General features: G+C 35.2%; 2 protein-coding genes across 13 annotated transcripts; both read left to right on the top strand.

Annotated features, from left to right (window-relative positions):
* The first annotated feature begins 8,410 nt into the window (after nt 1-8,410).
* LOC108199475 (uncharacterized) lies at nt 8,411-27,430 on the top strand. Of its 5 annotated transcripts, XM_064092358.1 has the most exons (9): nt 8,411-10,428; nt 10,517-10,553; nt 11,917-11,974; nt 13,850-14,662; nt 14,739-14,800; nt 23,896-24,050; nt 24,423-25,101; nt 25,322-25,822; nt 26,632-27,430. In XM_064092358.1, the coding sequence occupies exons 1-4, from the start codon at nt 10,368-10,370 to the stop codon at nt 14,396-14,398; spliced, it is 705 nt and encodes a 234-aa protein (XP_063948428.1). In that variant the 5' UTR covers nt 8,411-10,367; the 3' UTR covers nt 14,399-14,662; nt 14,739-14,800; nt 23,896-24,050; nt 24,423-25,101; nt 25,322-25,822; nt 26,632-27,430. The 5 variants fall into 5 exon arrangements, 3 of the variants coding, with proteins under 3 accessions (XP_063948428.1, XP_063948425.1, XP_063948430.1); XM_064092355.1 differs by having other exon boundaries at nt 24,423-25,822; XM_064092360.1 differs by lacking the exon at nt 24,423-25,101.
* LOC108198408 (MADS-box transcription factor 23-like) lies at nt 16,644-19,468 on the top strand. 8 transcript variants are annotated; one of them, XM_064092335.1, is made up of 5 exons: nt 16,644-16,834; nt 17,756-17,834; nt 17,923-17,975; nt 19,034-19,256; nt 19,352-19,468. In XM_064092335.1, the coding sequence occupies exons 1-3, from the start codon at nt 16,659-16,661 to the stop codon at nt 17,947-17,949; spliced, it is 282 nt and encodes a 93-aa protein (XP_063948405.1). In that variant the 5' UTR covers nt 16,644-16,658; the 3' UTR covers nt 17,950-17,975; nt 19,034-19,256; nt 19,352-19,468. The 8 variants fall into 8 exon arrangements, with proteins under 8 accessions (XP_063948405.1, XP_063948411.1, XP_063948413.1 ...); XM_064092341.1 differs by having other exon boundaries at nt 19,115-19,256; XM_064092343.1 differs by having other exon boundaries at nt 17,923-17,950.
* Nucleotides 27,431-27,897: the final 467 nt, after the last annotated feature.

The raw sequence follows: 27,897 nt of genomic DNA on the forward strand, positions 1-27,897 counted from the left end.
ACCTACACTAATATAACATATATTTTTAATATATTCCTAATATTTTAAAAAAAATAGAGCCCATTTTTCCATTTCGTCCTTATACCCTCAAAAGGTACAGAACCATGTGGTGCTATGTCCCAAACTACATATCCGTTGCACCTTTCTAAAATCAAATTGATTAATAATTGATTAAATAATAAAAAATATCTATTTATTATTTTAAAAATAGAAAATTGCATTTTAAGATGGGCTAACTGTACTTCTCATAATATGATTCTTTTAAAAAAAATTATATAATACATATAAAATTTAATAAAAATATAATTAATTTCATTCATAAAAATTAAAACAATATCTATTTTGAAATAAAGAGAGTGAATCGTTTAGGACAGGAACAAGGATACTTCAATTCTTCTAAATGGTCCGGAGATTATACTATTCCAATTTGAAAAATGTTAGATATCTCAAAAAATGTCCCAAATATTTTTGGGAAATCTAAGTAGTATTATATGTTTGGTTCCTCGTTTATCAAAAAAATATGATTGGATCTTTTCATATTAATAATAATAGTACTCTTTATGCACATCAACCATCCAATTAAAAATAATCATATGTCTGTCACGTTATTAAAAAAAAATTTGGAAACAAACTTTGGGTACACCGCGTGGGTTTATTTGATTCAAAGGTATTCCCTCTGTTTTTTTTATATGTCACTTTTGACTTAGGCACGTACCTTTAGGTGGGTTGACCGGATAGTAAAATTTAATATTTTGAATTGATTTTTTTGTGAATTAAAATTTTGATTATATATTTTTATTCATAAAAAAAAATTTCAAAAATAATAATTTTAACTACCCGGTTAAAGCACTTAAAAGTGTGTGTCAAAAAAATCAAACAAAGGGGGAGTACCTACTATCACAAATAAATGTCGGTTAACGCACTAACACAAGTATTATTATTAAATAAAATCGCGTCAGCGTTTAAAGTTAAAGTTGGTTAATATTTTAATCTGGTAGTACTCATCTTCTTAAACAATACGCAATTATTGTGACTCCTACTACTTTGTTTTGTTTAATTACCATTAAGTAACCTTTGTGTCGCATTTTCGTGTTCAAGCTGAAGTCCAATATATATGTGGATTCATAAGAACCGTCCACGTGTCTATTACTTCAGATGGACCCACTTTGTTGCGGTGCGACCATAGACCACTACTATATTCAATCCTTTGACATGGTTTCTGGACGGCCAGAGATGGGACATGGTTTCCACAAAAATAATTTGATTTCAATGTCAATAAATATAATTTAATAGTTGTTGAGAGAGGAATTTGGTAATCAACAAAGATGGGTTCATGTCCGGAATCAAGATCTGTGACGGTGGTTTTGGCTACCGAAATGCGGTGATTGTGTGTTTGGGGGCGACTGAGATTAGGGTTTTGAGTCGGTTCCACGTGCTCGCAACTCATGATACCCCAATGTGCCTACGTATCCCTATATTTATAGGGGATCAATTTATTCGTAGTTCTATTGAACCAAGACTCCTAGTTTAATCAGGACTAGGCCTCTTGGGGATAAAACCAACCCTGAGGTGGTGACTTATCTCTTAGACGTCTAACGCCATCAGAGACTCCCTGTCCAGGTACATCACGGATACGACATTATCTCCATCACGAGGGAGTATAAATATGGGAATGCAATTATTTAATAAAAAGAAAAAGTAATAATAATAAATGGACTTATCTCTGGTCTTTAGCATGGCCACAACCTGGAGCCTTGCTCTGCTTCAAACTTGCCAGCTGATATCCTCCTGTAGCCTCCACGCTTGCTCCGTTACTAACCTTTTTAAGCCCCTGTTTTTCCTCTCATCTTCATTATAAACAATAAGATCATATCACAAATATCTTAAAAAATAATATATTCATCATGCATGAAGATTTAAGACATAATCTTTAACATCAATTAATATGATAATCTAACAATACTTGATATATAATACATACAAACAATCACAGAAATTTAATTAACTAGCAGATTAATAAAGATCCAAAGAAGAACTTATCTCTTTAACGGGTCGAAACAGTGGCAGAGAGGCCGGTATATTCACCACCAACGTTCAACTTGTGTGGCTTTTGATGCAATACATGACCATTTGCTTTTCCTGTAAAGCTAGAACAGTTACACATATATGCAATTTAAGCAAAAATAATATTATTAAACTTATCCTTCTTGTCAGTCCATCCAGAGTTCTTCGGGTGACGATGGCCTCGGTCATTCTTTTGACGTAGTTACGTTTCCGAAAGCCGTGCGCCATATTCTATTCGCACATGATTTCATCAGTGTGTGCTTAACAGGGTTCTCGTGCTCCTCTGTTTAATGAACCGGATCCTCTTGCTTGATGCTCTGGTTCCGGACCTATTTACGGCGTGTTTTTGCTTTGCTTCCATATTGAAACTATTCACAGGCTTCGGGCTATGTTATCTTTTACAAAATCTTGAACCATCTTCATGTTACGGCTTGATTGACGAAACTCTGGAGCACATGATATAATAAACCGGCCAGCTATATACTTGTTGTATGGTAGAATCCTGGATAAGGTTTATAACCGATACAGTACAAGATATCTGATACGCTCGTTCTTGTTTCTCACATACACCATGGCCAATAGATTGTCCAGTCCAACAAACTAACTGAACTACAAGAACCACATATCACGTGGATGATGATTCCGGCGAGTCCTGTTTTCCGATTATCCTCATGATTTTGAAGCAGGTATATAAAGGCTTATACAAACTGTTCACGACGCCATCTGGGTAGCCACTGTATGCAGTATCATTGTCTTCAATGACCCCCCGGGATCCGACGATCATCACCAGTCTACTACGATCATGTGAGAACCTTCTGATCTTTTGGTGATCATATGCGCGTGGATACGAGTTTAGAAGAAGCACCGAACCGGAGCCGCCACTCACGCTGATATTTAAGTTTTATAAAAACAGCACAACTGTTGTTTATGTCCTGGGATAATCGTTTGTCCTCAACAAACAAAAGATCAAGAGACCCCTCCTTCTAGCGCCAATTTGTTAACGGAGGAATTTGGTAGTTAACAAAATTGGAGGTTCGTGGCCGGAATCAAGATCTATGACGGTGGTTGAACGGTGGTGATGAAATTTTAGGTGTGGCTGAGATTAGGGTTTCGAGTTGCCTCCAGATGCTCCCAACTCGTGTCCCCCTAATTTGCCTACGTACCCCTGTATTTATAGGGGATCAAGCCAGTACGTAGTTCTTTTCTCCTAAGAAACCTAATAGGATTAGGTTTCCCCTTCTGCTGTCTTCCTCCTGAAAGGGGCCCAATACGATGAGGCCTAGTCTTGGGCCTTGTAGACTCTCGAGCACCCAAAACTTACCCCAAATGCAAGGACGCTTCTCTACTCCCCGACAGGGACAAACCGCCAGACTACAGAGATAGAGCCTTCCAGGGCATATCTTCGAGAAAGTTCCACAAGCTCCCCGACAAGGACAACTCGCCAGACTACAGAGCAAGGCCTCCTCTAATCTTCATTCTCTATCTCCCAAGGAGGACAACTCCTCAGACTACAAGGTAGAGTCTTCGACAAGTTAACAGTAGAGCCCATATACACCTAAGGGCGTCCCCCTAGGTAAAATATGTCTCCTCCTGCCCTTCAAATAGCGATATTTCTCTGTAAGATACAACTTGGCGCGTCCTGAAGATAAGGCGCGTCCAATCTTCTTGAAGTGGGTTCTTCTGATTGACATAGCTAGTTTGGGCTTGGTCCAATCTTGAGCCTATCATAGTCTTCTTTTATGGGCCGGGTCTTCATGGTGATTTTTGCGTATAACAACTACCCCCCAGATCTTGGTGGCATCGAAGATGTCGACGAGATCTTGATGTCCTTTATCCCCTAAGATGTCCCATGTTGGTTGCTCACGGTTGATGCAGAAGATGTTGACGTTCTTTAACTAGGCGCGCCATATTTTGCCGTATAATAGCTGAGTCCGAGTAGTGCAAGTGAGTCGAATGAAGGAGATTCCTCTGAAGCCGATGGTGAAGAAGTTTCTTGAAGATGAAGATGATTTTGCTTGATGGAGGCGAAGATGATGTTCGCTTGACGGAGGTAAAGGTAGCATTTGCTTGATGGATGTGAAGGTAGTGCTTGCCTGATGGAGACGATGACGAGGTTGCTGAGGATGAGGTCGCGGAAGCCGAGGCTGAGTCGATGAAGATGAGGCCGCGGAAGCCGAGGCTGAAGGAGAGATGAGGCTGCGGAAGCCAAGGCTGAAGATGAGGCCGCGGAAGCCAAGGATGGAGGAGAGATTAAGCTGAGGCCGCGGAAGCCGAGGCTGAAGGAGAGGCCGCGGAAGCCAAGACTGAGTTGATGAAGATGAGGCCGCGGAAGCCGAGGCTAGAAGAGAGATGAGGCCGCGGAAGCCGATGCTGGAGATGAGGCCGCGGAAGCCGAGGATGAAGCAGAAGAACGCGCCCTCTACCACGTCTGTATGATCACCCCCCAGTTTCGGAGTATGAGCTTGACTTGAAGATGCAGGTTGGAGAAGACAGTGTTGCGAAGTTGTGTTGTGACGTATATTTACTCTGAATCTTGAAGACTGGAGTGTTGGACGCGTCTCTGTATACAACATATATACACAATTATATTTAGCAAAATAATAAGGTTAGTATTTATCTCATGGCGCGCCTTGTTAGGGGAAGGTGCGCCTCTCGATAATTTCAAGGGAACGCTGTTCGAGGGAGACACATCTTGTAAATATCCTCGATTCACATTACTTTCATCCTGAGCTCGCCTTACGAAATTCTTGAAGTTTTTTCCTGTCAAAAAATAGCTCACTAAAATAAAATATTAGGTTAGAGGTATGCAACATTTATTACATAAACACCACACATAAATATATCAATATATTTGTAGTATAATAATAGTAATAATAATCCATACTCGATAAGAGAGATATATGATTCAATTATCCATATAATATTCAAATTTAAAACATACATATCCAAGAATATGCATGACAAGAATATATTACCAAATGAAAATTACAAAAATGAAAAATACTTATCTTTTTATTGAACGTGCAAATCATCATGTACCTGCACTTGTATTAGTTCAAACTCTAAAATAATACTTTATATATAGAGACATTGCATCAATTTTGATAGGCACCTTGCAAACATATATATCCTACGCTCCACATATCTAAAATATCCACTAATCTCTAAACAAAATAATTTACTATGAAATGAGATAAGAGTTTAATACGACATTATTATTTTAATATAAAAAGCTACCAATGACAATTTTATGCATATTAAATTAACAAGCAAAAAAAATGTATGCAATATTTTTTATAAAAAAATCGCATAAACAAATCGAGAAGCACGTGAAAATAATTACTTATCTCAATCGTGTTGTAGTCTCTTCCTGCGTATATTTGCATGCACCATGACCAAGCTCGTGTTCTCCTTTTCCATATTGTTAATTCTATTCTCTTTTATAGTTTGTTGTCCTTTGTTCCTGGGACTAGTTTATAAGAAAAAGCATTCCGCGTCTCCTTATTACTGCATCTTTTTCCAAACCTTGCTGTACGAGGCAACTTATACAAAATTTCTATGAAAATATAATGTACTCAAATTCTAACACACAATTTATAAGAATATATGATAAATTAATATGCATGAAATAATGCATAATATAATCACCCCAACCTTGACTTATTATCATGCGAGACAAACAATTTACTAACTATCTTATCAATTAACGACTATATAAATTTAAAGGCAAAATACACCCTAACCACCGATTGCTAACAACTTATCTACACATTCTACACTTGTAATATTAAAATATAACACTGAATTCAAGTCAAGGCACTACCACAACTACTACAGATATAATAAAAATAATGATACTAACATGAGTCGATTTATGTAGGAATCGGTTAATATACATAAATCAGTACAAATTCTACCTAATGTATGTACAGGGTCACATAAAAATTTAAATCAGATGTATACAGAATGCATCTAGTCACTACATCAATTAAGTTGATATTCAAATCATCACATATTATAATAAGGATAAATCACATGTTGGCACCTTAACAATTAATTAACACATGCAAGAAATGTAATAAAACCAGGAGGTTGAGATGCAAAAAATATATAATAGATGTCACGTCAAAAACATAAGAATTGATACCATATCAAACAAATCATAGTATAAATATGGGAATGCAATTATTTAATAAAAAGAAAAAGTAATAATAATAAATGGACTTATCTCTGGTCTTTAGCATGGCCACAACCTGGAGCCTTGCTCTGCTTCAAACTTGCCAGCTGATATCCTCCTGTAGCCTCCACGCTTGCTCCGTTACTAACCTTTTTAAGCCCCTGTTTTTCCTCTCATCTTCATTATAAACAATAAGATCATATCACAAATATCTTAAAAAATAATATATTCATCATGCATGAAGATTTAAGACATAATCTTTAACATCAATTAATATGATAATCTAACAATACTTGATATATAATACATACAAACAATCACAGAAATTTAATTAACTAGCAGATTAATAAAGATCCAAAGAAGAACTTATCTCTTTAACGGGTCGAAACAGTGGCAGAGAGGCCGGTATATTCACCACCAACGTTCAACTTGTGTGGCTTTTGATGCAATACATGACCATTTGCTTTTCCTGTAAAGCTAGAACAGTTACACATATATGCAATTTAAGCAAAAATAATATTATTAAACTTATCCTTCTTGTCAGTCCATCCAGAGTTCTTCGGGTGACGATGGCCTCGGTCATTCTTTTGACGTAGTTACGTTTCCGAAAGCCGTGCGCCATATTCTATTCGCACATGATTTCATCAGTGTGTGCTTAACAGGGTTCTCGTGCTCCTCTGTTTAATGAACCGGATCCTCTTGCTTGATGCTCTGGTTCCGGACCTATTTACGGCGTGTTTTTGCTTTGCTTCCATATTGAAACTATTCACAGGCTTCGGGCTATGTTATCTTTTACAAAATCTTGAACCATCTTCATGTTACGGCTTGATTGACGAAACTCTGGAGCACATGATATAATAAACCGGCCAGCTATATACTTGTTGTATGGTAGAATCCTGGATAAGGTTTATAACCGATACAGTACAAGATATCTGATACGCTCGTTCTTGTTTCTCACATACACCATGGCCAATAGATTGTCCAGTCCAACAAACTAACTGAACTACAAGAACCACATATCACGTGGATGATGATTCCGGCGAGTCCTGTTTTCCGATTATCCTCATGATTTTGAAGCAGGTATATAAAGGCTTATACAAACTGTTCACGACGCCATCTGGGTAGCCACTGTATGCAGTATCATTGTCTTCAATGACCCCCCGGGATCCGACGATCATCACCAGTCTACTACGATCATGTGAGAACCTTCTGATCTTTTGGTGATCATATGCGCGTGGATACGAGTTTAGAAGAAGCACCGAACCGGAGCCGCCACTCACGCTGATATTTAAGTTTTATAAAAACAGCACAACTGTTGTTTATGTCCTGGGATAATCATTTGTCCTCCACAAACAAAAGATCAAGAGACCCCTCCTTCTAGCGCCAATTTGTTAACGGAGGAATTTGGTAGTTAACAAAATTGGAGGTTCGTGGCCGGAATCAAGATCTATGACGGTGGTTGAACGGTGGTGATGAAATTTTAGGTGTGGTTGAGATTAGGGTTTCGAGTTGCCTCCAGATGCTCCCAACTCGTGTCCCCCTAATTTGCCTACGTACCCCTGTATTTATAGGGGATCAAGCCAGTACGTAGTTCTTTTCTCCTAAGAAACCTAATAGGATTAGGTTTCCCCTTCTGCTGTCTTCCTCCTGAAAGGGGCCCAATACGATGAGGCCTAGTCTTGGGCCTTGTAGACTCTCGAGCACCCAAAACTTACCCCAAATGCAAGGACGCTTCTCTATTCCCCGACAGGGACAACCCGCCAGACTACAGAGATAGAGCCTTCCAGGGCATATCTTCGAGAAGGTTCCACAAGCTCCCCGACAAGGACAACTCGCCAGACTACAGAGCAAGGCCTCCTCTAATCTTCATTCTCTATCTCCCAAGGAGGACAACTCCTCAGACTACAAGGTAGAGTCTTCGACAAGTTAACAGTAGAGCCCATATACACCTAAGGGCGTCCCCCTAGGTAAAATATGTCTCCTCCTGCCCTTCAAATAACGATATTTCTCTGTAAGATACAACTTGGCGCGTCCTGAAGATAAGGCGCGTCCAATCTTCTTGAAGTGGGTTCTTCTGATTGACATAGCTAGTTTGGGCTTGGTCCAATCTTGAGCCTATCATAGTCTTCTTTTATGGGCCGGGTCTTCATGGTGATTTTTGCGTATAACAAAAACTTGAAACATGTTTGAAAACAAGTAAATAATAATCATGTATGCGATTAGAAGGAAGAGGCAAACAAGGTGGAACAACACAAAGGAAGTATCAAGTAGCATATATACAAGGTGCGCTTGTATCAAGCCACGCGATGCTAGAGAGCAAAAAAAGAATTTAGGTTGGGGTAGGAACTCACACTTTCACTGTACCAAGTAGATTATAATGACCTCCATTGTGAGAGTGGGTCTGGTCTAATACCATAAATAATTTCTCTTTAGAGGAATTCTAGGTTCAATTTTGGCTGGTGTGTTCTTGATAGGCCATAGGCTATGTATTCTGTAATCACCAATTCACACCTCTTCAGCAATGTGGTGCTTTCTGTGAAGTTGCTCCACTCTTTGAACATGTTCAAACCACATGAGCCTTGCGCTTGCCTTGCTTATTTTCCCACTTCATCTCTCATAGTTGATACACATCTTCACTATTTTGTATTTTCTATTGTGGCCACCCAGAACCTGTTGGATGAGCTAAAAGTTGAAGCAAACATACTTCAAGTTCAAATTCATTCGTTTGGTGAACTCATTAAGCTATAACTCATTTAAGCTATGTTACCCAGACTCGTCTAGAAGTGTCCAAAATGGATACATGTCCAAGTGTCGGACTCGGCAATATTTTGAAAAATTTACATATTTTTGGCCTAAGAGAGGTGTCCGAGTGTCCATACCCATGTTCGAATGTCGAGTGTCCAACACGGGTACTTGAGAAAAATTGAAGGGTCTGGGTAACATAGCATTTAAGTGAATGTTGGGCGTGGGCCACAAGTTAGAACTTAGGAGTACATTTGCGGTACCTTTTTTCATTTCGCTTTTTCACTCTGCTAAGTTTAGGAATTTTTTTCACTTAAGTTTGTTTATTTTTATTTCAAATAAATATCAAGTTTTTTATTTCAAGTAATTTTATATTTTATGTTCAAAATTAAGTAACTCTTACTTTACTTTTAAGTTGAATGTTCCATACAGATGAACAATACTTTTACTGTTTGCTTAAAGTTAATGTAATAAACTGTGAGTTATATGGAACTTATTTTAAAGCAACACAAGTGTGGTTTGGATCTAATAAAACCCGAACGTCTTTGCCGCCTTTCTGATTAAGTGTTTGCAGAACCCCATTGTACATTCTCTTGTAACATCGTTAAAATATAGAGAGCAATTTGTTAATGCAATTCCAGAAAATCAGCACATCGTTTAAATCACAGATATAATCAAGTCATCACAATTCACAAATCTGATCTTGTCTGAATTAGAATATAGCTATAGTTTAGGATCAGTTTCTGATTCTGTAATGACACCAGTATCTTACACTTGTATAAATCTCCCATAAAATTGCCTGTAACTATTCCTGTAGCTGTATAATGTTCAAACCATACATCATTGAATCACAGAAGATACAGTTTCTGCACAATTGTTTTTAGTTTGTACAAACTGAGCCTTGTATTTACCATTCAATGTTTTTAATCCTGTACATATATGGTATCGTAATCAGATGTTATGGTAACCGGCTCCTTCTTAACTCCGATAAATGGGATACTTCAGAGTTATGCTTGTATTGATTTTACAAAATATCCTTGAACCCTATTAAATATTATATGCCTGGTATGGAAAGTGCTTGTGATATTCTGTGTCCTGTGGCACTTGAAAGGGTAATCCGTATGCCAATGTGATGTTTCCGTTGTGATGTAGTGCTCTTTATTGTTTTTTTAGAATAAATGCATTTATCGTTAATTATTTTGTCCTTGTGTGGTATCTTTTGGTTATTTTGAAGATATCGGCAATGCATTTCACATGGTCTCTATGTCGTGTGTGTGAAGAAAAATGTGACTTTATTTTGTATTCCTTTGTCGGTTTTAGCTTTTCGAAATCATATGGGAGAAGGTTGGCGTCCCTATAGAATTGACCGTCGTACGAGCAGATAATGTTGCGCCGATACAACTTAATATGGTTTTTGTTGAGGCAATATTGGATCAACTTTACAGGTCGGTTCTTTTCTTTCTGTATTTCCCTTAATATGATGGTTGCAAGCTTAACACTAATATCGGTACTTGTGAACATTTGCTGCTTCAGTTGGCCTGCTAATAATAGCGATGATTCTGATTGACAGGTAAAAAAAAATCATCATTGTTTTTAGGTGTATTTTTCAAGTGATTTAATTTCTTTACAATGTTTTGAACATCAATCAGATTGCATGCATGGCAAAAATGATGCCGATTTGTGTTAGATATATATGACCTGACAGGTTAACTAAATAACAGTAATGTGCCCTAACTTGACATGCAGACATGTCAGCATCATTAGGGCAGTGATTTGTAATTTTTGTTAATTATCTATGTGGCGGCTTCTTCAGGCCTCTGGCCTCTTATAATTTGTATGTATACAGTCTTAATCGAAGAATGGGGCCTTCTTAGGAAATGCCTGGTAGAAGATAATACTAACTAGATTAAATTAGGTGCCAGCTAGCTAAATTTTGGCGCTAAAATGGACAATGTGGTCATGTAAACCCTAAAAGAACCGAGTTTTCCTCAAAGAAAAATCTGGGTATTCGTACTATGTTCTCAATAGTCGTCATGACTACTGACTGATAAGATCTTTAGTTTATTTTGTTATATGAGATATTAATTGAGGTTTTTGAGCTGAAATATTTTTTTTAATCAAATTCTATGAACCCGGCATTAACTTTTGTGGTTTACCTTTACTATTGGCAAATATTAGTGCTATTTAGGGTTGTCAAAAAAGTCCGAAAAATCCGATATTCATCCGAAAAATCCGCATTCGTATCCGAGATAAAGCGGATATTATCCGTATCCGAGACAAAGCGGATATTATCCGCATCCGAATCCGACAATTCCGGATACGAATACGGATATAAGCATATTCGTATCCGATAATATCCGAGTCCGAAATTAAATACATATGATATTAAATATTATATATTATTATTATTATTCAATAACTATATAATGTGTGTATGTATATATGTATACATAAAATAATATATTTATATAAATTTTGTATAATTTTAAAATATTATAGACATATATCATAATTTTATTTGAGTTTAATATTTTAAAGATAACAAATTCAAATTGAAAGATAAATAAGAATTAATTTTTGAATTAATATAAACCTTCTTTAATGATTTTAATTTTTTACTCAGTTTTTAAAAATTAATTTTTAATTTTTACTATTTTTAATGATTTTTTAGAAATTTTAACTAGAAAAATAAATATTCTGATTAAAAATCAGATTCGGATTTGGATATCATCCTTTAAAAAATTTCGGATTCGAATCCGGATACGGATATGGATTTTTGGATTCGGATCCGGATACGGATACGGGCAGATCCGTATCCGAATTATCCGTTTGACACTCCTAGTGCTATTTGTGATTTACTTCTACTCTGTTTTCACTACCTTCAGTTACATTATTGCCGAGTGATTGCATTTTTTATATTTTGTACTCTCCAGTTACACGAGTGATATCAATCTCTCTTTTGTGAAAGAAGGTGAAATTATCTTCCCTGCTGTAAGTATAAACTATGATCATATTTAAGATGACCGAGCTGTCTTTGTTGCATGATGTTTTCCTAGAATGGTTCCAAATCAGGAGTTATATTTATTAGTGTATTTATTAGAATTAACGTTAGCCATTGCTGTAATCTAATCATTATAGATGAGCTCATATATTTATCTTTTTACTATAAAGTCGGAAACCTTATGTTGCTAATGGATGGATAATTTATAGTAGATGTTTAAAATTCACAGCTCTAATTTATATTTTTGGTTTAATGGGCGGTGTTTGCACACATTCTTGGGTGCTGTTTGTGGAAATTTTTGTTAAGTTTTGAATGTGTGAAATAGAGTTTTAGATGTTTATTTGTCAACGTTTTTATTGTCTGTGAATATTAATAATAACTTGGTCATTTTTACCAGTTGAATATTTCAATGCGTATATGTAATCTCCATACAATTTAATCTCGAATTTAATAATTTAAATGGAGTAAAAATCTTAGAGATAACATGGATAGTGTACGGTCTTCTATATTTTTAAAAGTTAAAGGTTGCCTAGTTTTTGGATGTTTTATTCTAATTTGCTGTAATTTATTTGTAAATAGATTGAATTCCTGAATGTGCATCACGAGGTCAAGAAACTCAAAGTTTGTACAGCAGGATTTATGTTCACTAATAAAATACATATATGAGAAGTTTTAGGAGAGTTTCTTAAGTTTGGATGGTTCACTGGTGACCAAAAGCCAATACAATGTGCACAAGCATTATCTCTAGAATTAGCTGTGTTGGTGGACAGTCTCGAGATATGTATATACACAAGTATATCTATATAAATAAAAACCAATTGTGAGGACAAATGTTTACAACTCTAAAGTCCAAATGAGCCAGGTTTGTAAGTAATCTGTCAAATATCAATACAGAGCATAGCCTTGGCTTTGAGTCCGAGGAATCAAAAAAAAATTGTTATGTAAACTAGTGGATGTAACTGGTGTTTTGAGCCACATTCTTTGTTAATCAAATCATCTTCACAATCTTGGTGTTGATGGAAGAGATGATGGAAATGCCATGACACTGCTTGTCCACAACGCACGAAACGGCATGTTCGATTAACAGTTACTTGGGTTGTAAACATAGCGCATTACCCACTAAGCGGGAAGAAAGATTAAAGATAATAAGTACAAGTTCTCCGGGCATTCAGCTTCAGTAGACTTCCAAACAATGGCTTCACTTTTAATGGCTCCCAATTTATAAGTTTTGAGGTTTTCAATTAGCATTTTCACTCTGCAGTCATGAACTTTGAGGTACATTCTATTTTTATTTATGTGTTTATTGTATATATTGTTTAATTGAAGCTTTTGAATTCGTGTATATTACATGTTTTTTACATTCTATTCTGTAGTTGTAATTCGTGTATATTACATGTATTTTACATTCTATTCTGTAGTTGTAATTAGTGTATTCTATATCAGTGATGTTTCTTGCATAGTGGTGATGTTAACGTTAGTAGTCCCTGTACAGTTGCCCTGCAAAACTAGGAAAATAGTGTATTGAGTAAATAGTGGTATGGACAAAGGAAAATGATGGAACATACTAACGAGATCGGGATGTTAAGCCCATTAGAAAAACGTCCAGTAGGACGGCGAGTAGGATAATCAATGCCATAAGAGGGTGAGTCAGCTCGGGCAGTGGTGGCTAGGTAATCATTGTTGCCATTGTCCACCAGGGAATCTCCGAAAACAAAGATTGAGTCAAATTTGTCACCAGATTGAAAACGATTTTCAAATTTGTCACCAGATTGAGTCAAATTTTCAATGAGTAATTCAATTGATATATCTGGACCCAATAAGTCATGTGTTTGATGATTCCATTTATCAATTGTTTTTAATCGCAGGATCCAGCTGGATTTGTTCAGTTGCATGAGAAGGTAAAGCCAATTACATGGGCCATCAGCTTAGTTAGAGAAGGTCATGATAAAACACCATTGGGACTTGCTTCTCGTTTCTGTGTTAGCAGTGAAGGTTTTATAATGACATCTGCACGGAGTTTTGAGGGATTGAAACAAAAATTTGAGATTCGGGCTCGTAGGCTCGATACGGACAAAAATGTAAAAGCTCAGATATTCCATGTGAAGAAAGAATGGGATATGGTGATGTTAAAAGTTGAAGGTTGTGCTTGTGAATCCGGAGTATTTGTAGCTGACAATGCATTTTATTGTGGCCAGCCACTACTATGCATTGGGCGTCTTCTACATTCCGTGGGATCGTTCAGGCTTGGACAGGTGGCCTTTAATACTGAGAAATTTGTGAGGGTACCAAAGGAGGAGGATAATGAGTTGAGATGTGGAACTTATGGTTTTGATTCGTGGGACCACATACCGGCATATCGAACATTTGGTGAAAAATGGAACAACGAAGTTTTTAAACAATTGGAGGTCACTTAAAGAAGAAATTTCGAATTTGAAGAACAACTACAACCTTATGTCCCTCTCATACATTGCAATGGCCTTTTGCAATATCGTGGTTGTCGTGACTTGAAAAAGCTATATGGTTGTTGGGGAGCACCAATTTTCAATCTAAAGGGAGAAATAGCAGGAATGTTAGTTTGAACTGTTAGTAATTTTGAAATAGGCATCCATGTGGCTGCACTGAAAATATTCAAAGATGATGCATTTAAGAAAATTGGACCTAAATCGGCTGACAAAGAGGTTTATTTTACTCAAGTCATTTATATTATCACTAAGTAAATGATTCATATAACTTACTACCATATTATTTGTACAGGGCGATTCGACAACGGAAGGGAGTGCTCTAAAAAAAGCACGGACAGATTGAGACTATCTATTGTAAGAATTTAATTATAATTCGTGTGTTTTTTTTATGCTCATGTTTGGGTTTGGATTTTAATCTGAGCTCATGTTTTGTTGTATGAAGCTTATGTTGTTCTATTTCACATGTCAATAATGTGAGCCTAGAAGTTTGTTTCTATCTGAATTCTAGCTTAGTTAATTTTAAGAGAAGACGAGCAATATTGCCTTGTCCAGATCAGTTAATGGTCCGCAAGCCCCTCAGTTTTTCACCTTAATCTGAATATTAATTTTGGGTAATATATTTTGAGTCAAATTGCGATTCTGTTTAGAGGTTAAAGGGGTAGTATATATATTATATTCTGTTTAGAGGTCGAATGGGTTGTTCATATTGGATTGTATTGGATTTTATGCGCTTCTTTAGTGGAAACTCATATTAGTGATAGATTTTGTGAGGATCCTATTTTAGGATCCGGGGGAGTTATAATGGCTTTTAAAGTAACAATATTATAAAATTTGAAATATATTATATGTAAGTCTAGAGCATAGTTGCACGGTTCGCGGGTCACCCTATGGATCCGCGTACCAGATCGGACGTTCCCAACGCGGGTCGACATCGACCCAGTTCCTTGCGGTTCGCGTTCCAGTTCGGTAAATCCGGTGAACCACTGCAACCCTGACGAACAATGTTAAAATCGAAAGAAAGGAGGAAATATGGACGAGAAGACATGCTGACAGCAGATTGTGCATCTTTATACGAAGAAGAGAAGGAGAGAAGAAAAAGTGAAGTGAAGAAAGAAGAAGATGAAGCGAAGAAGACGCCTTTTGCTCTGTCTGTAGTGTACGGGGCTCTGTGCCTATTTTGTTTATATTATATAGATAATGACCTAACTTATATTATATTATTATAAATTAAAACTAAAACTGTACACTTTTTAGTTAAAAAAGAAAGATTTAAAAATAATCTCATAAATTTGAAGATTCCTTGATTTGAGCTAATATCACAATTAGAAGATTTTTTTTCTCACTTGCCTTTTTTTAAATATAGGAATAATCTTTTAAGTTGTACAACAAAATCAATAAATTTAATTAAAATATATACTAATAAAATTTGAATTAAACATCAAACAAAGCTGCATTTTAAAATTTAACTTAAAATTAACTAAGTATATTTAAAAATGGGATCCTTATTTCGACCCGCGAACCCGATTCACCACTCATCGTACCCGATTCACACAAACTGACGTTCCACGTACCCGTACTCGTACCACGCGCCGGATCGAACCACGATCCGTGCAACTTTGGTCTAGAGTGTAGAACCTAAGTCTAAAGTCTAAATCGATATATATTTTATTTATTTTAATGAAATTCAATATTTCGAAATCGAAAGAGAAACTGTTTAAACCTGAAGAAAACTATATATAAATTTAAAGAGAAATTATTAAACTTTAAAAGTAAATTATTGAACAAAGAAAATGTATATAGAAATTTGAATATTAATCTACTTCTACAATCTACTATATCTATTATACAAGAACACGTCTTTTACCTGAGCAAATTTATTCAGCATAAAAAGACATGTTCATCCCTCCTAACCTGCACAACTTCTGTCCGAACAAATTTATTTATCGTAGAAAGACGTATTCACCCCTCCAAACCTCCATCCGAACCTGACCATCTCCCCTAAAAGGCTAAAACCCTCTCCCTCCTTCAGTTCATGTCTCGGTGTCTCCATCCGAACCTGACCATCTCCCCTAAAAGGCTAAAACCCTCTCCATCCGAACCTGACCATCTCCCCTAAAAGGCTAAAACCTCCATCCGAACCTGACCATCTCCCCTAAAAGGCTAAAACCCTCTCCCTCCTTCAGTTCATGTCCCTAAAATCAAAAAACAAGAGATGGGTCGAGGAAAGATCAAGAAAAAGAAGATTGATGATGCTAGACAAGTCAAATTCTCTAGCGCTCGTGCTAACTTGCTCAAGAAAGCCCATGAACTTTCAGTTCTTTGTGATGCTGAAGTTGTTGTTGTAATCTTTTCTAGGACTAGACACCTGTATGAGTTTGCTAGCTCTAGGTATCTGTGTATTTATTCTATGTAATCTTGGTTTTGATTATTGTGCTTCTTGGTGTTTTTGTTTTGCTGATTGTTAGATGCTTTTGTATATTAACTGGGTACTTTTCTTTGTGAAGTTTGATAGTAGCATATTAGTTGCATATTTTGTATTTGTTTGTGATTTCTAGATATTGTTTTGGGGGTGGATAAGAAGGGTTCATGTTTGTTTTGATGATTATGTTGCGTAGATATTCTAGGGGGCATAATGTTAAAATATATTTGTAGAAATTTATAGCTATTGTACTGAATTGCACACCGAAAGCAGGAAAGTTGGGAAGATTTTGATTGACATAGAGTCTTGAATGATATACTGACATTGTGTTTGACGGGTAAGCTTAACTAGGATAGGTTACTAAGTATCACAAGATCCATCTTCTTTATGTAAGGAGTCGGAGCCACCATTACTATGGTGGGAGCTGAGGGCAATGTCTGTGTTCTTGCATTTGTTATGTTCTTCGAATCTTGAATGTTGATGCTATCCATATTGTATTCTTGGATTGTTGAAGGGTGACCATATTATTTTCCTGGATTACTTAGCGATTCTCTTTACTTGCTACTAATTAGTTCAAAGACTTATCGCTCGGCATATTTAGTTGCCCATGTTTATATCCGACTAAATGTCGTTATAGGCAAGCAATCCTACGAGGGAAGAATAATATATTCAGTGATGTTTAAATTCATGACCACGCTTCATTCTATATTTACTGACAGTTACGTGTTTGATTCTGTTCATAAGGAAAATTTTGTAGATATAGGTGTTGTATTTCATTAGCCAACCCATACATGCAAGCATTTATATATTTGAACATGCCACCATATTACTTGTCTATGTTATTAGTGGATCACCGATCACCTGCTTATCTATATTTTTTTTTGTTGCAGTGTGAACCAAGTGCTTGCACGATACAACAAATGTCTAGTAGAATACTCGGAAGCTTCTAAACTACAGCCGGAGGCACAGGTACTTTCTACTTTTTTTAATATTTCCTTTGTGCAATTCTGAAGCTCTCTTGCTGTATTTGATTATTTTAAGGCTGGTGTTTTTGTAGGTTGAGAAAAGTTTTTTTGCTTTATGAGGTACACTTGATGCGGACATTTCGAGGTTTACGTTTTATTTTTCTTTTTCCCTCTTATAGTTTATTAGTAGTCTTTTAAGGAAGTTGGCTAATCAAACGTAAACAAACTTTTGTTCCTTGTTTGAAAGCAATTTCTGGCTTGGACCAATTTGAGAAGGTTTTGTATGACAGATCCAGTTGCTTACACCTGACCGATATGGGCCCATGTTATGGGTACCATTAGTACATTACTACTACCATTTAATATCACATCACTTACATGTTAGACCATATATAATGCTTAATAGAAGCTTTTTCTTTTTGCTCAGTAAATAACATGCTCTTTAACAATCTTGATCTTCAAAACTTCCAAAATTTGATGATTGTAGCTTTTAGTGTGCATGCTTATGTTCACGGATGTTTGTATTATTCAATCCACAAGATTCTCCGGATACAACCTATCTGAAGGTGCTAGATCAACAGTTATCTTTTTCTCGCATTCATTGCTTAAAATTAAGTTCCCAAAGATATGAGTTCATCTAGAAGTGGTGGACATTATTTCCCGGGTTTTTTTAGAGATCATTGAATAGGTATCATATGCGGTTTAATTTACTCAGAGTTCATATCTACGAATCGTGTAATCCTTTTAGTAATTACATTTATGATTTTATCGAGGCAAATGTGTTATGCTGCCGTGTTCTGTTTGTGTTTAAAACTGTTATATTATAAATTACTTCAAATTTTTAGAGTGGTTATGTGTATCTTAAGGTAGCTGTCCATAGTTTCTTCTCTCGAATATGATAAACCTTTTGCAAAAGTTTTAGAATCAAGGTGCAGTTCTTCCTGATTATAGAGCCATCACAATTGTGGTACAGGATCATGTGCATAACCAGCAGTGTCAGCAGGATCTTGATTCTTCCAAATCAAGATACTTATATATTTACATATATGTGGCTTCCAGAACTTTCCTGCTTGGTGACTTTCTTAGTACTATAAAACTTTCTGCAAGTATATATATTTTTGAAGTGGGTCATTAGCTATAACATGAACCCCTCCAATAATGCAATATATTGACATATAACACTTCGCTACACCTTGTTATCAGGAACTTGGTGTTTAATTTGACCCTCTACCTTCATATGTTGGTCCTTCAACTAATAGCCAGATGGAACAACTGTTTTCGCAGAGATCAGGCCAACCGGAGTGTCAATATTACATGAAGAATGGGGGCTGCATCCGAGCTCTCTTACAAGTATCACCAGCCAGCAGACTGCATGGCATCAAAGAAAAATTGTGTTTTTAGCCACTTAGGGCTACCTTAATGCCAGGTATGATCATTCTGCTCATCTGAAATGATTTATTACATACATTGTAAGTTTCCATTAAAACTTGGTAACTCTTAGCCGAAAATTTATTTGTGCAGTGAAAAAGAAATGCATGAACTCGTGATAGAGCACAACTTGTAGAGTTGTGACTGATATGCTCATATATCATGTTTTAGTGTCTAATCTGAATCTCGTTGAACAAGGAGACTTAGAGGTGAACCTTGCTTTGCTGTCATCAGAAGATTTTTGGTGTGTTATGTAATTGCTAACTTTTAAAATTCTCTCATAATACAAGGAGGCAAACATTATGCACTTTGGGAGGGCCCTTTCGAGAAGCCTGCTATCTATTTGCATTAGTTGCTGGACAGTTGCAGAGCAGAGATGATATCTTCACAGCGTACTCTCCGAATCATCTCAACACAACAATGAGGCGTGTTTACAAAAAGTTTATTGTCCGAGTCTCTGCTTATGATGAACAGGAAACACTATATATCATGCGGCGAGTTCTGTAGTTCTATTGTGACTAGAAATTGTTCTCTTCTTGTGCTCTAAGTTCTGTGTTAAAATGTGATTTAGGTTGCTGTAACAGTGACAATAGATTAGTTCAGTGCTATGCATGGATTTAGGTTGGTGTAATAGTGTTAACTAGATTAGCTCATATGTGATATTATACTCCCTCCGTCCTATTTATATAGCCCCCTTTCTTAATCTTTTTATCCCAAAAACCTGTGCATATCCAAATAATATAATAAATTATTTATTATATATGTTAGCTTATTTAGAAATTAATACACAATAATGATAAATTTTAGTGATTATAATCGAATAAAAAAGTGGATTTTGACAGTGGGACAAGAAAAATAGAGAGAGAATTAAGTAAAATAATTAATTTTAAGTGCTAATATATTTATTTAAACATAAATTATATTATGTATAACAATATATTTAATATTTTCATTGTATATATTATCTTAATTTACAATTTAAATATAAATAGTTATCTTTTTTATATCATATACATTGGTACAATATAATATCTAGGTATTATAATCAATCTAGACACATAAAATGGTTTATAAACTTTTTAAATGTAAAACAAAAAACTATGTATATTCTTCTTATTTTATGTTTTGTCGTATCAGTCTTCGAAAAGTAATTACTATTTCCTGAGCATTTTTTTTCAAGCATATAAAATATTATTGCTAATTTCTAATATAGAGTATTATAATATTTTATTAAATAAACTTTTTGTAATATAACTTATAGGATAAAATAGGTCCGGAGTTAAAACTAATTCAGAATTTTAATTTTTGATTTTGACAATTTTCTATATAAACATCAAATTTCTATCATTATAAATCATAATTAGTAATCAAGTGAATTTCTTCAAATCATTTATGAATTTTGAATTTTTTTTAACTATATTAAGAGTTGCTTGTATTTTATTTTTAAATTTAAAAGTTTATATCAACATGAATTTTTATAATAATTATTTATTATATGTTAGTGGTATATAGATATAGAGTAAAAAAATATATAGAAGGAATGAAAAATTTTAATGTGACGATAAAGTTAAATTGACATTAAGGAGAGACAATGTTATAAGTATGCAGGAACTTAATAAAAGAAAGAAATTCGAATGAAATGTTTAACCGTGAATTACGTGTTACTTCATAACTAAGTTGAGGGACCGTTTGGTTCAACTCCGGAAAATAGAATGAAATTCAGAAAGTGAAATAAGAAATCTTTCATATTATGTATTTTTCATATAAATTTTCTATAAGTTCTTTAATTTTTTTTAATTGTGCTATAAAATTATTTGTGCTCATAAATCTTTGTGTGTCCTATATATTCTTGTTGTGTTCTTTAATTGTTATGATTCTTTATTTTCTTTTTCATTTATAAGTTCTAAGATATTGTGTTCGGTATGTGTTTGTCATATGTGTTCTTGTTAGTTAGGATCTAGCGAATTCAATTAAAGGTTATGGACAAATTTAGTGTTTAGAGGTGTATGATTAATATGATCTGCATTATGTAATAACGAAAATATTGTCCTTTCAAATGAGAACTCATATTTTCCTGTTGAGTATTTCATATTGTTAGAACTGGTGACAGGCCGGAAGCTGATGAACATATAGAATCAGAGGAGTGAGGATGTAGAGAAGTTAAATCAACCAAATTAATGGGTAATCCAAGTAGTTGATCCAAAGATCGCAACCTCTTTGTCCAGACAAATGTGTGAGGTTGTGATCGCTCTGCAGAGTCTTTTGATTAAACTTTTCACTTTTCGGATGTAGTGTTCCTGTTTCACGTGTAGTGTATAATATGATTTAGAGTGATTGACACTTTGCACCCCTTATGTTTAGGCGCTTTTTTGATTTGGTCTCAAACATTTTTTTTTGGCAGTATGCACCCTAAAGTTTGAAAAGCGCTTCACTTTGCACCCCTTTGACCACTCTCCGTTTAATTGACCGTTAAACTTAACAAATTTCCGGTTTTCACTTTGCACCCCATAATTTTAAATTTTTTCATAAGTATTTTGAAATATATGTTTTCATGAATCAGAAACTTGTTTATCATTTTTCATCTGCTAGGATATTATTTCATCTGATATACTACCATTGATACGCCATCTCGAGCCACTAAAGCTAGTATATCCGCACAAGAAACCACATCGGGGCATTTAGATTCCACTGCAGTTTTGACAGCATCAATAACCTGATATCCTCGCAGGCTGAGGTTAGGAGATGCATCTTTCTCTGACAAGTTGTCTTTTGTAGAGTTTAGTAGGATTGAACCATCGCAACGCTGCATCACAGAAAACTATTAATATGTATTTTAGGATGCAGGTACATATTTATAACAACGCCAAGCATACCCTAACAAAACAATCGTGGAAATGCATTATGAGTAAAGGGCTGCAAGAGTTGGCGCTCGAGAAAAGAACTTAGCCGTGGTATAAGTTGGCGCTCGAGAAATTAAGCTTACGAGAGAACTCAGAATGATTGCAATTTTTGTATAAGTTGCTGTTATGGAAACCTTGACAACACATTTCAGATATTTATATCAGCTCAAGTCCTTGACTTTTTCAAGGAATACCAGTCATCCTTGTTGGTGGTTAGTTATTTTAATTAGCTACTGAGTTGCAGGGTGTTAAATAACCCATTAACCCCTGTACATAAATGGCCAACTCAATTATTGTACTCAACCTTTTTAGCCGTCAACCATTTTGGGCAGGTGAACATAATTAAACAACACAGATTCTCAATTTTCCTTAGAAATGTTATATTACATATAAAAACTTGTTGAACTCAATTATATATTCACGTAAAACGACAGGTAATGTAGATGATTCTATGTATATATAACACACAAGTGATCTGTATTCAATCATTTATAGTCGAACAAAATTTATTTCGATCCGTTACAAGACAGTCAAAAAATAAAAAATAAAGACTAGTTGAAAAAAAATTAAAATTGTGGGGTGCAAAGTGAAAACCTGAAATCTGTTAACTTTAACGGTCAATTAACGGAGAGTGGTCAAAGGGGTGCAAAGTGAAGCTCTTTTCAAACTTTAGGATGCATACTGCCAAAAAAAATTGTTTAAGACCAAATCGAAAAACCGCCTAAACATAAGGGGTGCAAAGTGTCAATCACTCTATGATTTATATGTAACTCTCTGACAATGACTATGAAATGTTGCACTTTGTACATACACCTTATTTTCTGAATTTTGCTTGTAGAATAGAATGTGTTTTGAGCCTGGAGATAAAACATGAACATGTGGTAAAATTGTGTCAGATTTGGCTTGAGGAGAGAAAAAGAACATGTAGAAGACTAGAAGAGTAATATCAGGACTGATGTTAGGTGTAACTTTTGACTACTGTGAGCAGGGGCGGATCTAGACCCAAAATCTTAGGCTTCTATAATTTTGTAAAATTTAGAATGGTGAAAAAGTGCAAAAAAAAAAAAATTAAGGAGGGCACGTGTCCCCTGTGCCTCTTCCTAGATCCACCCCTGACTGTGAGTGTAACTTTGGCCACCTGAATAAATAGAGATGAAACTATCCGAGAGGTATCATTTGTTTTGAATAAATAGAGATGTAAATTTGGCTACAGGTCAATATCAACTTTGAAGAAAGCTATTAGTGCGAGGAAAAGGAAGACTCACGCTCCATGTCTTCTATTACAACAAAAGATCATTTATCAGAATTAGAATTTTCTTTTATTTGTGTAAAGAACTACTAAAACTTTATAGTTTATTAATATCATAAAAAGTCATATTTAACCTTTTGGAAAATAACAATATAATTATAATATAGCATATAATATGAGTTTTTATACGAGGCCCGTGCTTTGCACGGACACTGATGCTAGTATCTATTATACGAGAACAGGTTGTTATACCTGAGCAAGTTAATTCTTGGCTTGGTCATTCCAAACCTACTTTCCAGACCTACTAATTAAACTCCATATATATACAGACGGACATCTTTACAGCTTCATGCCCGGAAACTCACAGCTTCTCCCCGATCTCCCTTTTATAAAAATGATTATATTATCACGAATACTTTTCACCCTTTACAGCCTCCGCTTGGTGCTTTAAACCACTAAATGTTGTTGCTCTCTTTTATCTATTTCAGGTTTACTCGCCTAAACCCTTTCACAGGTCTAACATATCTCTCATCTCTAGCACAAACAGACTTGTAACGCATAGAGTTCAATGCATGAAGGAGACGACAAAGCTGTTTTTGACGCCATCCACATGAGTCAGTCTATAGCCCAGACCAATTATCAGGTATACCTAGTATTTAGTGTCGCTATATGTTTGAGGAAAGTTCTAATAAATCGAATTACGTGTTTGGTTATAAACAAATGGCGTCTCGGTACCAGATTGTGGTTGGATTAATTTAGTTAAGACAATGTTATTGTCGTCTCTGCTTTTAATCAAAAATAGGGTTATTCAATCCATTTTTATCTTCATGCTATTGACTATTGCATTTATAAAGCTTTTCACATTACAATCCTTTCATATGCCTAAGTTTGTTAGGGTAGACAGATAGAGTGCAACTAGCATTTGTTGATCTCAGAGATCTCATTGGTTCTGAATTTAAAGTTTGTAACCATCAAATGAATTTCTTATTATTTGAGTTGTTTCCTATGTTTACAGAGATGATCGGAGATTCACCTTTTTGCTTCTTGATCAGAGCACTCTAGAGATATTGCAGTCAGTGGCAGATACAAGATTTTATATATAATGTGTCACTAATTCGACCTTCATTCAGTCACTACTCAACAAGCAAGAAAAGCAATAAATTTTATTAAATAATTCCCTGCGGCATTTTCACAAACACCTTGTAAACTCAAAATTTTCTTTGCCAAAGTGTATATTTTTTGAAATTTGAGAAACCAAAAATTATTAAGACAATTTAGAAGATGTATGTGAGGAATTTGAAGGTTGAATACATGAATTTCTAGATAAGTGAAAGAACAAAGTAGTCAAGAAGTCTTGAGTATAGAGTCTAACATGTTTTACAAATGCTGCAGAAGGACACACACATATAAAAAAAAAAAAATTAAATAATGGTGTGTAACGTGACACACCATTCCATGCTGTACATCCGCCACTGATTGCAGGGGCTCATGCTGCTTATCCACTTGTGCACGCTGAAATTGCACCAGGTCTCATGGAAGCAATTGTTAACCATGCAAATATGGAACATTTGCAGGGGAAGGCCGAAGATGCATGTTCCTTGTATGAACAGGCCATTGCAATTGAAAAAGGAAAAAAAAAACATTCTCAGACCTTGCCATAATTTTTTGCTCAATACTCTTGATTTTTTTATTTGGTATGTCTTGTCCCTATCTATTAGGACACTATACTCTCTATAAATTTGTACAATTACCAATAAATCTATTTCATAATTGGAAAAAATCAGAGATTTAGGCAATTATCTAAATTCCAGTATTTAAATCATGGTGGGTGCCTTGTCCTTGATATCTGAAATTCTTATATTATTGTTGGTCATATAGTAGTGTATGTATCGATTTATACATCTGTTGTTTTAGGTTTGCGGGAAGGCAGGAAAAGCAAGGGAAATTCTGGAGCAAGCACTCGAAATTTGCCAACTATCAGAATGGCAGAAAGTTGAATTTCGTGCTATGGAATGAATTTTTAAATGCACTGAATGATAGATTTGTTCTTTAAATAGGCATTACGCTAAAAGGGTGTAAGTGAAGCTGATGTAGAGAAAGCAATAAAATTATTTTTCAAAGATTCCCAAATTCGGAGAAGATCAATCTAGAAATATAGAAGAAAATATTCTTTTCGATGGGCCAATGGACAAGACAAAATATAAGAGTGTTATATCTGCTTGTTCGCTGAAAAAAGATTTGGAGCTTCTTTCACATGGAGATCAGACAACTATTAGTAACAGAGGCATAAATTTGAGTAGTGGCTAGAAGCAACGTGTGTAGCTTGCCAGGGCATTATATCAAGATGCAGACATCTATTTACTTGATGATCCCTTTAGTGCTGTTGACGCACACACAGGTTCAGAATTATTTAAGGTTAGAGTTCCTTATGTGCAGTTAGTTTTTCAGTTCAGCAAAATAGGTTTAGCTAAATGTTTGAATTGGACTTGCATGGATACATCATGACAGCATTAGCAACCAAGATTGTAGTTTACATAACCCATCAAGTTGAATTTCTGCCAGCAGCTACTGAGACATAATTTTGTTTCTGCTATATTCTTTATATATGCTATTGCTTCTAAGTTAGTAGAGTGGCTTTTAAGTTATGAACAACATTAAGTAATACCATAACCTATGCTTTTGATGATTGATGAATGCATTGTTCTTCATGGCATTGATTTATTGTGTTGACTACTAGTATGTAATATCAGAATTGGACACGGAACGGTGGAAAAAAACCATACAAATTTAGGTAAATGAACATTTTTAAAAAATTAGAAATGACTTTTAAAATCATTAAAATACTATATTCATCTCTAGACCTTTAAAAGTTACGGTAGGAAATAGACATGTTGGAGAGAGTGTTTTGCCCGTCCATTTTTCTACAACCTATCAGCTATTGAGTGGCTCTGCCTACATACGGAGCTATTGTCAACATTTGTATTTGCATCCGGTATGGTTAAACTAGTGACTATTCCACATGGCAGTGTCGATTCAAGTATGTTCTCTTTCTTAGATGAAATTTTTGCTTTCCAAGTTTCAAAGAATTCTACCTGTTTAGATTGACCAGTCATGAAATATATGTAACTTATATAAACGGTTACCAGTTGAAATATTATGATACAAAGGCGAATTATTGGATGTATACTTGATGATGGTTCTAATGATATGTGTTTGCTATGCAGGTTTGGCAGGCCAGGCTGTGACATATGGCCTCAACAAATTAACTGAAACAGTACTCCAACAGTACATCAGCAACAAATTTTCACTTTTTGGGGACTACGAAATTTGTGAACGGATAATAGTCACTTATTATTGACGCCAATATATTTACAGGTTTTTTGCAGTGATATTTGGCTTGAGGTTGGGGACAAAGGGGGGTGGTAGAGAGCTGGCATGTAAAGAGGATAAGTAGTTGGGCTTTGGTTGGTGGATGTAACCGCAATGTGGTTGAGAGTCTCCTTTGACAGTTGAGTTAAGAGTCCATTATTCTGGCAAACTTTGTAATTTTAGGGTTTGCAACTCGATTCTTCCTATATTTGTCTTGGATAAGGGAGATAAGCATTCCCATGGAAGATGATTCAGAAATTCACGTCCCATGAAAGATTTCTTTTAATTTTTCATGGAATCGCAGGGAGTTCTCAAACTTATGGAATAGGGATTATGTGCCAGAAGAATCTGGGAATCGGCACATGTGTTAGTTATATTTTGACTTGTTAGCAGAGCATTTACGATGATTTTATGGTGTAGTTGTATAACTGTATAGAATAGGTGATATTATAGGAAAAGTTTTTACAATTTTAGCAGGTTAGAATTCATATATAGGGTGGCACGAGATCCTATTCAATAGGTGGACCTTATGCTTCGAAAGGAAAAGTTAGTTGTGATCATATAAGAGTTGTGCACTTGCTTCTGAGCTTACTGTAAATATGGCAAGAAAGTATTCACAGGTTATGTTATGCCATTCTTTGATTTCAGATTTAATTTTAGTGCTGCTTTTGAGGTTTGGTGGGAGTTCTCTTCTAGACTCTGGACTCACCTGCATTTTAGTATACTTTGCATACACTTGGATGCCCGCCATTTAAACAAAATTAGTACCAATTTTCAATTTTGTGAATATATGTTTATTGATGCATGATTTTATCATATTTATGTATTTTAAAATTAGAAGGCTAAATAAAGTAAAGACTATGTTAATAAAGTTTAGCAAATTCTTATAGTTGTAGACAAAACTTAGGGGCCGTTTGGTTCAAGTTAAGGAAACAGAATGGAATTTAGAAAGGGAAACGAAGAGAGAGAAAAGGAATGATGCTGAATCGTATTACATGTTTGATTTTGATCCGGAAACGGAATGAAAATTTATATGATTATTCCTATATTTAATTTTTAAATATTAAATAATATCAAAAGAGCCAAATATATTCACGTTAATAATTGATATTTTTTTATTT

The sequence above is a fragment of the Daucus carota genome, chromosome 1 (genome assembly GCF_001625215.2).
Source record: "Daucus carota subsp. sativus chromosome 1, DH1 v3.0, whole genome shotgun sequence".
Classification (NCBI taxonomy): Eukaryota; Viridiplantae; Streptophyta; class Magnoliopsida; order Apiales; family Apiaceae; genus Daucus; species Daucus carota.

Bases quoted from the DNA above. Each gene is read 5' to 3' on its own strand.
- LOC108199475 (XM_064092355.1), top strand. From the start codon at position 10,368: ATGTTGCGCCGATACAACTTAATATGGTTTTTGTTGAGGCAATATTGG. The intron at 10,429-10,516 runs GTCGGTTCTTTT...TTGCTGCTTCAG, and splicing joins ATATTGGATCAACTTTACAG to TTGGCCTGCTAATAATAGCG. The intron at 11,975-13,849 runs GTAAGTATAAAC...TTTTAATCGCAG, and splicing joins GTGAAATTATCTTCCCTGCT to GATCCAGCTGGATTTGTTCA.
- LOC108198408 (XM_064092330.1), top strand. From the start codon at position 16,659: ATGGGTCGAGGAAAGATCAAGAAAAAGAAGATTGATGATGCTAGACAA. The intron at 16,835-17,755 runs GTATCTGTGTAT...TTTTTGTTGCAG, and splicing joins TATGAGTTTGCTAGCTCTAG to TGTGAACCAAGTGCTTGCAC. The intron at 17,835-19,114 runs GTACTTTCTACT...CTGTTTTCGCAG, and splicing joins AACTACAGCCGGAGGCACAG to AGATCAGGCCAACCGGAGTG.